The sequence below is a fragment of the Diplotaxodon limnothrissa genome, linkage group LG7, assembly GCF_057381915.1.
Source record: "Diplotaxodon limnothrissa isolate DT_005_m linkage group LG7, D_limnothrissa_male_GT1.1, whole genome shotgun sequence".
NCBI classification, from domain to species: Eukaryota; Metazoa; Chordata; class Actinopteri; order Cichliformes; family Cichlidae; genus Diplotaxodon; species Diplotaxodon limnothrissa.
In genome coordinates this window covers 55,751,155-55,764,681 of record NC_140602.1, presented here as the reverse complement: position 1 = coordinate 55,764,681, position 13,527 = coordinate 55,751,155, and the positions used below count along the sequence as shown (strand labels likewise).

At 38.7% G+C, this 13,527-nt stretch overlaps 1 protein-coding gene across 5 annotated transcripts; it reads right to left on the bottom strand.

Moving 5' to 3' along the window:
• Positions 1-4: 4 nt before the first annotated feature.
• srek1 (splicing regulatory glutamine/lysine-rich protein 1) lies at positions 5-10,142 on the bottom strand. 5 transcript variants are annotated; one of them, XM_085359975.1, is made up of 11 exons: positions 9,881-10,142; positions 9,571-9,704; positions 7,303-7,418; positions 5,784-5,930; positions 5,155-5,333; positions 4,940-5,070; positions 4,738-4,849; positions 4,545-4,652; positions 4,111-4,194; positions 3,883-3,997; positions 5-2,349 (listed from the first exon to the last, which is right to left on the bottom strand). In XM_085359975.1, exons 1-11 carry the CDS (start codon positions 10,006-10,008, stop codon positions 2,197-2,199), a joined length of 1,407 nt encoding a protein of 468 aa, XP_085216101.1. In that variant the 5' UTR covers positions 10,009-10,142; the 3' UTR covers positions 5-2,196. The 5 variants fall into 5 exon arrangements, with proteins under 5 accessions (XP_085216101.1, XP_085216104.1, XP_085216102.1 ...); XM_085359978.1 differs by having other exon boundaries at positions 4,111-4,182; XM_085359976.1 differs by having other exon boundaries at positions 4,545-4,649.
• Between the last annotated feature and the right edge of the window lie 3,385 nt (positions 10,143-13,527).

Below are 13,527 nucleotides of genomic sequence, written 5' to 3'. Positions count from 1 at the left end.
GCACCACAGTCAACACAAAGCCCAAGTTACAAAATCAAACAAAATTAGTCAATGAAAAATCTCTTTTATTGAGTGTTTTTGGAAACGGATGTACTGTTAGATTTGAAATTAAGAGGATTTATACATGAAAGCTCTTCAAAAACAGTGGCACCACACTTTTACATAGAGTCCAAAATCCAGCATCAAAGGACCACTCCTCATGGACTGAACCGTCAAACATGTTTATACATAATATACCTTCAGAAGTGGGTAAATGTTTATAAAAATAAAATTCTTCACATACTGAAATACTTGGATTTTTAAAACTACATTTTAAGATGACCACTTCAGACTGAAGATTTGTTTTGTTTTTTTAAATTGTAAAAACAAAGTAAGAAAAAAAAAAAGGCAGAAGGCAGGACAACAAAATACAAGCAATCATAAAATCAGGTCTGTAAAATCCAGCAAAGAGGAATTTGGCCACACACAGCCATAAAGTATCCTTTTAAAAACACGTTCAAAAAACAGAAAACACACATACACAAAGTCACATAGATCTCAATCTGGGGCCAGCTTGCAAACACTCGACCGAATAAACTGAAATAGTAAAAATTGAGAAAAATAGGTCTAGGTCTACTTAATTATTAGTATACTCTGTAACGAATTGAGGACAGCTAAAACTTTAATATAATGTCTCGATAGTTTTCAACATCCTAAACAAGTCTCCATATTTTTTCTTAGTGTAGGCACTTTTTGGCCCTAATGTGCTTACATGCAGTTTGTGGACCTTTGATGTTTCCTGTTCAGTCTCTTCTTGGCTGCTTCTGAGAACTTTAATCGCCCCACTTTCTCCAGTAACATCAGCTGACAGACATTTATAGCACATCACCATTATTTTACAGTATAGGCATGTGACTTATATACAGTATAAAACAGTATATAACTTTTTTTCTCCTCACACAGTATTAGAACAATAGCAGGACGTGATACTTTGTGACCTTGTTGCAACTGCTAACCAGAAATAAAAAAAGTGATTCAATGATGTACAACCAAATGAGTTCACAGTTCACAGCCCACATTTTCCTTCACCAACATACAAAGGGGCAAATGAACTTTTCAGCATAAGCAGAAATGTTATTTTAAACTCAATATTCCTCTAAGGGACTTTGTGTTTATCCATTTCCTGAAACATCACATATATAATGTGCCATTGCTTCACTTAGTGAAAAGGCAAAAAAAAAAAACCAAATATGGGAAGTTTCTCGCACAGCCATTGTGTGACCACAGCCAGCGCATTAAAAATAATGGGAAAAACAAGCCAGACTGTGTACAAGTCTGTGGGGGAAAAGAATTAGAGTTAGCTGCTTTAAGGTAGGCCTAGCTTCTAATTAACCAGTCTCTAGTGTAGGAGTGTAACCTTCAGTTTCTTACTTGCATCGCCTTCTTGCTCACCATGTCCTGTTTAACAACACCAACATGATGATGACAGAAAGACTCAGGTTGAGGGTCTAAGATGGGATTTCACGCTATTTTTTTTTTTTAATATTCAGATTATGGGAACCCTGCTTTCACTCTGGCTCTCACACAGGACAGGCATGCAACGAAACCTTTATGTTCCTCACTAAACAATTTAAGACAAACATTTGACTCCTGCTGCAGATTGTTGCTGCTTATTTTTACTTCAAAACGTTTTTGAAGTACTCAACTTTACAGTTAATAAATATGTAAATATGTGACAGTCACAAATAACATATCTAGCTTTAAATGAATCGATAAATGAGTATGACCTCTATTCCTCATCTGTGTATCTGGAATGTGACCAACCTTCCTGGAAATGCGGGAACATTACAGTACTACTATACTAGCTGTCAAAAGTTTAAGAACCTATACCATAAGGACATAAAAGCAGAAGAAGAAGAAGAAGAAGTTGTCAGTGGAATAGCTAAGCAGAAAAAGTGTGGCCTTCTCTATGATGCTGAGCACTCACTTGCCCTTAAGGTTTGATAGTGAGATTAGGCTGACTTAGAGGAGCCATGTGTGTCACCAGTCAGGGGATGATAATAGGAAAGAAAAAAAAGTAAGATGCCATTCAGTGCTTCTGTATGTACACACTCACGCACACACTCACGCACGTACACACACACACACTCACGCACGTACACAATGGGCAATAAGATACCTGGATGAACAATATTAGTGTCCATGGTGTTGCTGAAGTCACTTTGCACCAACATATGCTTCCTCCTCGTGGTTAGTCTTGTAGCTGCCGTTATGCTGGGCGCAGGGTGATGACGTCATGTCCTCACTTGGTGTGGCTGAGCCTTCTCTGTCACTTTCTTCCTTTCCTTCTCTGACATACCTCGCTTCAGCCTGAAATGGCAACAATGAACGATCAACTTTGACCAACAAAAATATTCAAAGAGAAAAACGCTCAAGTGCAGGAAAACTATGCTGTGCACATTAACAATTATTTGATACTTCCATCTTTTTCAAACAGGAGTTTATCTGACAGTTGTAAACATCAAGTACTTAAGCTTATAGTACAAATATGTACCTAATCTCATACTAATTGATAATAAAAATTAGTATCTGGAATAAGCTGAGGCATCCCCTCATGTTGTCCAAGATAAGGACAATTTTGGACAATACCTCCCACCCAACATGCTGGACAGCCACAGGAGCATGCTCAGTGAAAGACTGATTTACCCAAATGCACCACTGAAAGACACAAGAAATGATTCCTGCCTGTGGCTCTCTCCCTATACAACTCCATCTATAATTACACCCTTTTGCACATGCTCTACAGTGAAAATAACAATGTTTTACAGTTTACAGTAAAATGTCAATCATATATATTTAATCTCTGTAATATTCTGCATATTTATAATTGAGCTTTCCGTATATATTAGAGCTGTTTCTTAGATTTTGTAACTTTGTAATATATTACATTTAGTTCAGTCTGTTACTGTTCTTATCGTCTTGGAGCAACTGTAAATAAATAATTTCATTAAACTATTCTGATTCTTGTGCTTTTTGTTATTATGTCTGCTTGCTAAAAATCAATATTTCACTCCTGTAACAGCCTGCATATCATCTGGAATACTGGTTTAAATCTGGTTTGCGTAACTTTGCAGCAATCAGCACCAGAGCTAAGAGCTCTGATGTTACTTGGAACACATAGGTCAAAGGGAGGAAGAGCAGAAATGTTAATCAAGATGCATTGTATTTTTATAACAAGTTTTCTTTTCTTTTTTAAATCAATATTTGTACCAGCTTCACTGTATATTAAATTAACAGTGACTGTGTTGATTCTGGTTGCAGTTTCATGTAAAAAGCTGTTAACCAAAATACGTGACAAACCCATACGGATGCTGCAGCTCGTCTTGCAGAAATGATGGTGGTTTTTGAGGAGAACATTTGTTTGGCTGTTACTTGTCAAACAAATGTTCAGATTGTTATCAACAGAAAGGCTCAAGTGTCACAAATCTAAATCACCTTTTATCTCTTGGTTATCATTTGGGGGATCTATGTAGTAAACTTCAGAAGTAGGACAGTCGTGTGGTTTGATACTCAAGTTGGAGACGAATGGAAACATTCACTTGTGCTGGTGTGAATGACATGCAACAATGCCACTACTTTTGAGGTAGAAACTATTCAGAATGGGACTTTCAGAGTGATCTGCAAACCAAAGTGTGCTGAGAACTAAACCATACAGCAAAAGATTGATGTCACATACCAGAAAGACGAAGCTCGTGCATGCAAGTTGTATTATTAAATGCTTCCAGGCCTATGGATCTGGAATAATTAGATAACTCCAAGTATAAGCAACATAATGTGCACATAACTGAGTCATTCCTTATTTGTAAATTATTAGATTTGTGACTGAAGCGTAATCTGTAATACCTTCCCTGGCTTGGCTTTGCTCCTTATCCTGTCCTCGTCTTTGCGGCTCCTTTTTCTGGACGTGGACCCGTCCCTTCTGTCCCTGCTGCGTTCTCTCTTCTTCTCTCTTTTACTTCTAAAAGTAAGAACCAACCTTCAAGCAAACATAACTGAACCTACAATTGTATAACACAGTAAAAAAAACTTACCTACAAAAAATGTTTGGCAGCATGAGATGGTTGGATTTACCTTTTTGGTGACGGTGATTTGGCTTTCCTTCGAGGGCTTCTTGACCGATCCTTACTCCTGCGCTTGTGCCCCCTGGTAACAACACTTTATTAAGTGCATGGAGATAAAGGTGTTATAAATAACACATCTTATTTTAGTTAAACGATCAACATCCTTTTTTGCACCACAATAACATACAAACAGCAGCAAATTTAGGGAGATATGAAGATTAAGAATCTGGTGCCCTCTACTGCCAAAGGCAAGAATCACAGGTCTTATTACAGCTGATCAGATTCTTTTATTATTGTTATTATTAAACACGTAATAATCCAGAAATATTCCAGGAGTATGTTGTAGGTGGTCCCATGTGTTGAGCTAAACGACAGTATAACAAAGACATTCAGACTCTTGGGAAGAAAAAAAAAAATCAGTGAGGTTTTTGCCTCACTGCATACCTCGAGCGACTCCGACTGCGTCTCCTGTCTCTGGAGCGAGAGAGTCTCCTGTGACTGCTTCGGGAACTGTGTGAGTCACTGCCCGGCAGCAACCTCTGTGATGTTCTGCTTCAAACAGAAGCAAAAGGGGAAAAGTGTCAACAACTAAATTGTAACGCAACACTAAAACCCTGATGCTAAAAAAGCCAGTCACCTGTGTTTTGAGTGGGATCTTTTCCGGCGTGCCTTTGAGTGTGAACGGGAGCGTGAACGTGAATGTGACCGCCGTGACCTTTGAGACTGGCTGGAGGAACGCTTCTTTGTTTCTGTGAGAGGAACAAGCAGTAATCTCAGTACACGACAATTACTTCAGCAACTTTAATCAAGTCTTCATGCAGGAAGACCAAATATCGTACCAGGTTCAATGGCAGCAGCAATGGTAGACTGTGCTTCACGCACCCTCTTCATCACATTTTCTAACTCTTTAGCAGCAGCCTGAGGCGTCAGCTCTGGGGGTTTCACAATAGCGTTATTGGAATGATTAACCCTGAAAGACAAAAGTATCAACCGGCTCTTAAAACCACGTTATTTTACGCATTTTCCCATTTTACAATTTTAACTAAATACATACTTCAGCGGTCTGTCTCCAAACATGACTCCATTTAATGTGAGGGCTCTGGCAACAGACTCTTGCTCAACAAACTCTACAAAGGCAAAACGAGTTGGCTGGGTCTCATCTCCGGCCATTCGGACAAACTTCACATCTCCCACCTGTTTAAAGAATTCCAACAGCTGCTCTGCAGTGGTGGTCTGCGGAAAGAAAAGATCAACTCAGTTTAAAGAAACATACAAGCCCCAAAATACAAAGCTTTTTAAAAACTGCTGAACCTAGAACTGGGCAATTTAATTGGTAGAAACTGTTGTCAATGCTCTCAGATTTTGTCACATCTTTTTCTTAATTTTTATTTTCTCTGCTTAACCTTCGGATGTCTGCACTCATCACTGCATTCTGTTTTTATCTACATTTAAAAAAGCAAACCAACTTTTTTAGAACTGGGGCTGTACATGTCATCAATTTACAGATGTTTCACAGATGTTTAAAACAACAGTATTGGCCCAGAATTTTACAACTGAGCTTATAGTTTCCTCAATATGGTGAAGGTGGTACAAGCCAAACCCAAACAAGTAAGTAATAATATTATCATGAGCCTGTAGAATGAGGTCACATGGCCTTTAAATATACGAAGACTTTTGTGTTACCTGTGAGTTCAAGTTGCCAACATACACTGTCCTCCTGATCTCATCAATTTTTGAGGGATCCACATTTCCCATGAGCGGCGGCTGGGCGAGTACTGACGACGAGGGGTCGAGATTGGCTGGAAGTCGATTCACTAAGGGAAGGTTCAGCTGCAGGTGTGTGAAACAAAGACACAGGTTTTGTTAGTACTGCACGAGTATGGTGAAAGGCATGATCATTTTATTATACTGTCATGTAAACTTAAAGCTGCTTTCACATCCATGCTGTGCCACATTTCTGCTAATGTACAAATATCTGCAGCAAAATAAAATTTGCCCCCCAAAACACAAATAAAATACAGTAAAAGTATAAAAGTACCAAAATCAACCACTGCTACAGTTCCTGTTAGTTAACCTTTGCAAACAACAAAAGGTGTTTGTTAGCATGACTTAAGTGTATCACCTAGAAACACATTTAAACAAAATAACTCAATTTACTGTTTCCTACACGGAGGATGTGACTAAAACTAAAACTAAGATCATCATCACATTAACACCTTTGCAAAGGTTTTGACACTTTGGACCAGAGAGCCGTTATTCACACGTGCAATTATTGTTCCATTTACTATTTTCTTAAATCCGCGGTGACTCTACGATGTTTAGTTCACATGTTTGACCACACAGAATGACATCAAATTGGCGATTTCAATGCATTGTTAGCCACACCATCGCACCCTTGCACAGGCTCGCTTTTACGGACATCCGACTGCAGGTGATCCACGTTAGCAACCACAGCGCTGTTGTCTTTAAGTCATGCATTCTTTATCCTGCAGTTTGTGGTGAGTTTTCAGTAAAGCCAAAGTATTTCTAAACAGCAGATGATGATCTGCTTCAGGAGACAAGCTCTTCTACTCGGCTCCACATATGAATTATGTTGCACATCTGTCTTTTAGCATAGTTACTCATCCACATTATTTCAGGAAACTTAAAGCTGCACGCTGCGGGAAAGTATCATGACGTATCATTTAGAGAGTGCCTGATTTGTTTTTGCTTTGTGTTCTATTGGTGAAGCACACATTTTAAACATCAGTTGGTAATAGTTATTCAACAGTGCGAAGTAAAACCGTGATCATGATTTACATGATCATTCTGACCTCGTGAAATTTTAAAAATCATGCAACTCTGGTAAAATAAACCCCACCCTCTCACATTTTCATGGCACGCCAACCATTAATCTGAAATACTCGCATTGTCCAATTTTAGTTAAAATTAGATGAAAAATAACAACTTTGACATCTTTGTCCTCTCTGCTGTTGTTGTAGGATGGGGTCAAAATGACACTTCCTAGTGTTAATCTCAATCAAAATTCTGACTTCTTGACTGCTACTGTGTGATAATGAAAATGGATGCTTCACCAGTAGACCACAAAGCAAAACCGAATGAGGCACTCCCTAAATCACTACCTGATGACATGCAACTGTATATTATGATTTACTTGCATGAATAACAGGCAGACACGAATTATGACAGTGGCCAGACTTACATTCTGAAGTGGAGCTGGAGTAGGAATTGGCAGCAATCCCCCACCAGGAATCAGACTGGGTACTGGAGTGGCAGGTGCCAAAAGTGACAAAGCCTTGGCCTCTTCTGGGATTTTCCCTGCAGGACAAAAGCAGATATTAGTGAAGGCAATAGAAAAACTCTCCTCTTTGTCTCCTCTATGTCTGCACAATTAGCCCACTGTACTCTAGAGAGAAAGAGAGCATACACTTCCCATACAGCCTACAAATCTTCTACTGTCTACTCATGATATGCTGGAGACCGAGCATCCTTACTTTGCTTTTATTAAAAAAAATAAAACAAAGAAAAAAAACATTTCTCTCAGTGAATCTGAATTATTCTCAATGAAAATCCTTACTTTCTCAAAAACAAAAAGAAAACTTATTTTGTCCTTGGTCTCTTTTCAAAAACATAAAGAAAGGAAGAAAGGAGAAACAAAATAATGCAGAGAATGAGTCAACACTTTGATGTATGGGTCACCTGTACTGGAAACATATTGGTCATGAACCATACGATATCAAGCATGGACGCTTTTCCGTGGGGGGAGGGGGCGATCGTTTCGGAGTGTCGGAAAGGTGTGCAACACAAGACAACCCCAATGGCTGCATCACTAATAGCACACAGAACATCAGATACAGAAAAGAACAACAATTTTAAGAACTGTAGGAAAGGTTAGCCAAAACTTAGCTATAAAAAACACCTAATTAGAATTTTCTTTTTTTCCTCTCTGCATTCTAATCTGCTTCCTTGCTGCAGAAGTTAATAAAAAAAAAAAAAACAGCTACAGGTTTATCACATCATAGCTGGTGGCACTGAGCATAAAAATGACACATTTCCCCTTCTAATGTTAGAAGGGGAAAAAAAGGAGCATTAATGTCACCAAGCATTAATGCGTTTGACTCACTGCTAAATACTAAACATCCACATTAGAGTCGTAGAGCACGAATATGAGGAAAAAGCCCTAACTGCTGCCTTTTACAACACACTTGAATTACAGATGTGAAGTGCACTTATAGCTTGAAGAATTTTATGCTCCGATGAGGTAAAGTTTTCACTGCCGACTCTCACTTTTTCACAAAGACTAGCCCCTCACTACAACGAGGCGTAGTGGACAGGAGAGTAAAGTGTTAGGGATCCTCCTAGCATCCCATGTGTGACACACATCCCCATCGGTATGCCGTAGCAACCTGGACAGAACTCAATCACACACAAGCTGCAGCTGTAGCGGAAAGAGAGAGGGGGGTGGGGGGGTTGGACAATAATCAAAACAACAAACCAAAATAACAAATATAAACACAACGCTAGAGATAAGCAATATTGTAGTATTCTGGATAGAGACAGTAGAGAGTGGACAACATGGGAAAGTATGAAAGGAAACAAACCAAAAGAAAAAAAATTTCAAAAGGAAAAAAAAAAAAAAAAAAGAGACAAGGTGTCCATCTTGGAAGGTTCAGCGGGCTATTCTCCTGGTCACATTCCCCCCTTGAAGGCTGCGTTGGCCCGATCGGGGATAGTGGCTTGGAAAACAATGCCTGACTCAGGCTAGTGTAGTAGTGTAACAGCTGGGCCACTCTAGTCATCTGATATGCACACATAATCACACAGAAAAAACATACAAAACCAAATTAATAAACTCAGTAGCCATCCAGCACCAAGTCACGTGGACAAAAAGCATCAAGTCAGAGGTGATATCATTTTGACTGTACACAAGGAACAACAGTGGCACCAAAGAGGGAGGGAGATTTAATGAAAAGAAGCACCGAAACAAAAACAAATAAAAATATGTATCTATGTTTTTTTTTAATGAAGAGAGAAAAGGGTGAGTTATTGAGTAATATCCATCAAACAATATTTAAAATATGCATAAAACTATTTTCTGCAGGCAGTCCAGTGTTTATAGTGTGGATTCAGCTTCAAAAACATTCAACCTAGCTTTAATGGCCTGTGTGGAAACCATTTTGTGAAACCAAACAAGAGACCCTAGCTCGGTGCTATGGGAATTTCTTTTTTTGTAAATGCTGTGGCGATACAACCACTAACCTGTACCAAATAATTGTACACAAACAGTTAAAAAAAAAAGACCTAACCAGTGGCACAACTCGACAATTTTTCATGTGGGTTAAAAAAATCAAATAAAATAATCACAATTACATAAAAATAACCCAGAATTCAACCACAACAACTGAATTCAGAGGAAGGAGGTCATAACAAAGTCAAGGTTGTTTCTTTAAACGTAAAGGCCTGCACTCACCTTCCGCACATGGTACTACTATCAAAGCTCTGTCAATAAACACAGTATTAGTGAGATGTTGCGCCACACCAACACTGGAGGGGTCTCGGTACTTTATGTAGCACACTTTGGACGAGAAAGAGAGGGGGGCGTTGCTGTAAACAAAAAAAAGGGAAAAGGAAAAGAAAGGAGAGAAAGAAGCGTGGGAACGCGGGTTAGTCATTTCATTTTGTTTCATCTGGGACTTTTTAGTTTATAATTTAAGAACCGCGACAAGGCCGCAGGTCCGCAGAGTTGCTTGACTAGCCATGCCGAGGCAGACTGCTCTTACTCGGGCGGGTAGAGCCGCAACTCCTCGATGTCTCCCAGGAAACCGAAGAGAGTGCGCATCTGCTCGCTGCTCACGGCCGAGGACAGGTTGGTTATCTGGACGACGGGTGTCCCCGGTATCCCGCTCATTATGCAAACTACTAAACGCGACGCAATAAATAACGTTTTTTGTTTTTTTTTAAAAAATTAAAATTATTTTTATTTTTCAGTTACCCTACTGTGTTAAATACACAGAGCATCCAAGAAGGCGGAGCGACAGGGGTTCTTCCTCTTTATTCCCAACAGGAGTGAACAGTACGCTTTGAGGTCCGCTACCGCCCCCTGGTGCATTGTATGGTACAATGCATTTAATCAGTTTAAAATGATTCGTTGGCCATATCGCTCATGGTCGATATCAAGCCAGGAAAAAAAAAACATTAGTCATTTCTGTCAACTGGCGAAGAAGGTAGCAGAAATCGCAAGGAATATAACATTACAGTCCTATTAAGATATTTTAAGTGGCCAAAAAGGACAGGATTGATTCTAATATAGGTAAATAATGCATAATAATGATAAAATATAAAATAATCTTAAAGATAGTTGCAAAAACAGGTCTTTTTAGGTTTTATCTGTCATTTATATGTAAGCCCTTCGCAAATCCTTTTGATTATAGTTACCAGTATAAGAGATTATATATAGAAGTCACTATTTTAGGACAATACTGGCCTGGTTCAAAATTAACTTTTATTGCTCACCTCAATAAATAAAGTAAATGTCAATGATAACAATTTTTAGCATAATTGTACCTAGGAAAATTAAACCTTGCAGGCTGTGAAAAGAAGAAAAGGAATCAAGCAACTGATCTTCAAAGTGGAAGTAGCACAGCATGTTGGATCTGATATGCTCAAGTTATTCATCCACAGGAATAAAATATTTAGGGCCAAGCAGAATATATATCACAATGACTTGGTCATCGACAGGACTTATAGACTTTAGTGAAGTTCATGGGTCACTTCAATAACATGAGACTATGACATTTACTTAACCCTTGTGTGGTGTTCGTATTTTTGTTACTCAGCCAGTGTTCATGGGTCTGGTGGACCCGCTAGAGTTTTGGCTTTCCAAATTAACACTATCAAACAATTTTATGTTAAATTACTCAACAGATGTTTACTTCATCCCAATTACAAGACATATGAACAGCAAACATGGTTAATTTTTTCCCTTTACCTTTGTTAGATCACATTTATGAATTAATGTGCTTCTCGTTTTTCTTTTATATAAAATGTTATAAATAAATCAGTTATAATCAAGTGGAGTGAGTGGAAAGACACAACACATTTACACGTGAAAAAATAATTAATTGTTTAATTTTTCTTTTGAAAAAAACTGAACACGGGTCTCACAGACCCGAACACCATACAAGGGTTAATACAGCCAACAAATTTGAATGTATGTGTCCATGTTAGTTAGTTACTCATTTATCTTTTTCTTCTTCTTCTTCTGGATGCTTCCTTAAGGGGTCACCACAGTGGATCACCTGCCTCCTTCACAACCTTTTCCTAGCATACTTTTCTGTCACACCAACCCTCTCCATGCCCTCCTCCTCTACATCAGTGAACCTCCTCCGAGGTCTTCCTTTTTTACTCCCGCCTGACAGCTCCATTTTCAACATCTCTTGTCCAGCATATCCACAATCCCTCCTCTACACACGTCCAAACCACGTCAGCCGAGTCTCTCTAACGTTTTCTCCAAACTGAGCCGTCCCTCTGATGTACTCATTTCTAAATCTGTCCATTCTGGTCACTCCCAGTGAAAATCGAAACATTTTAAATTCCACCATCTTTAAACCAAACGTCATAGCATCTCTGTACATACTGAACGACTGAAATTTGTATTTCCATTTTTTAACTTTCTCAGTGAAGCCAGGGCTTCTCAAAATATTCTATAACCACAATCAGAATACTTTATCCCTAATGAAATTATGTCGAATATTGTGCCGAGATCGCCACAGCAATAATTAAATTAGAAAGTACTGAATATTAGTATCCACTGGGTAACAGATGAAGTTAAACGTTTGAAACACAACTTAAATGCAGATAGTGTGATTGTATACATCTTCAGAATTCATTAAAAACTTTTCGAGCTATTGTGTTTAAAGACATTAATGCACCCAAGTGCAATCAAAAACATAACCTTCAAAAAATATACATGTTTGGCAATTTTGTTTTCATGAAGTCCGAATCTATATCTGTACAAAAGCATTAAAGAAGCATATATTTATGTCATTGTGTGTGTAATTGACATGACGTGTGAGGTCCGCACACACACACACACACACATGTATTTATACTGTACAGTGAGGTCCACAGTCAAGATGTGAGTGAACTGCAGATTTTTACCGTTAATTCAATGGCTTTTACAAAAAAATCTACATTGACTCTTTATGGATGACACTTTGATACACTGCACCCAGAGGACAACTTTGACATCATTTTTAATATAAAGATTGTTTTTAATACTTGGATAAAAATCCTGAAGTGTAGAAGCCACAGATTTTGCCACATCCTCCCTTGAGATGCTGCCAGGCTCTTACTGCAGCTGCCTTCAGTTACTGGAAAGCATGCTATACTGTGCCGACATTTGGTGACACGCTCGGTCACTGAAGCGGCTTTGAATGGGAAAATCCTGGCTTGTGCTGCCATCCCACTAGTTTTGCAACTTGATCCTGCTGCTTGTGTCAGCAGTCACATCATCAGCAAACAGCCGCTCTGCTAGATGATGTGATCTTCTTTGGATCATGAGCTCTTCCCATCATTCTGGTACAAGTTATGTTGTTTTCATCTATCCAAAGAACAGTTTCCAGAACTGTGCTGACTCTTTTAGATGCTTTCTTACAAAATCTAATCGGACCTTCTTGTTTTCGATTGTAACCAGGTGTCTTCGGTGGTCTTTCTGGCCAGTGCATTTCTCAGTTTTAATAAAGTAACAAAAAAAAATTGTTAGGTTTTTTGGTCTAAAGATGGCCTCCTTCACTTGTATAGGTATCTCTTTGGACCCCATATTGAGTGGGTGGGGTGGCTGTAGCTTAGGTGCTAGAGCAGGTCACCTACTGATTGGAAAGGTGGTGGTTCCATCCTTGTCTGCTCCAGTCTGCATGCCAAATATTGGGCAACATACTAACCCCAAGTTGCTCACAGATGAATCTATCAGATTATGAATGCGTGTGAATGGTAGATAGAAGCACTTACATAGAGCATAGGAAGAAAAGTGCTTGTATGTATGAGGTAAGTTGTGTAAAGCGCTATACAAGAACCAGTCCATTTACCAAGAGTTGTCAGATACAAGTTCAACAAATGGAATCAACTTAAACTTTTATCTGCTTAATTTGTCATTAAATAATGAGCCTCATGTGGCCATGAAGCAGTTTATCAACTATCCAATTACTTCTGAGCCTTTTGAAAATGGAGCACTGACTACAAAAAAAAGAAGTTATTAGTTACGTTGGACTTGCACTAAAAATGTCAGGCAATGCAATCAATACTTTTGTTACACCTACTCAATGTAAGCCAAAGGTCTGTACTTTAATGATACCGATTGTTTACCATCCCAGTGGATTTTAAACGGAGGCAAAATTACTCCCCAAAAACTTAACAGTACAGTCTGTTA

Excerpts from the sequence above, each read along its gene's own strand:
- srek1 (XM_085359975.1), bottom strand. The coding sequence starts at position 10,008 with ATGAGCGGGATACCGGGGACACCCGTCGTCCAGATAACCAACCTGTCC. Across the intron at positions 5,334-5,783 it reads TTGGCAACTTGAACTCACAG|ACCACCACTGCAGAGCAGCT; the intron begins GTAACACAAAAG and ends TTCTTTCCGCAG. Across the intron at positions 4,653-4,737 it reads AGATCCCACTCAAAACACAG|CAGAACATCACAGAGGTTGC; the intron begins GTGACTGGCTTT and ends TTCTGTTTGAAG.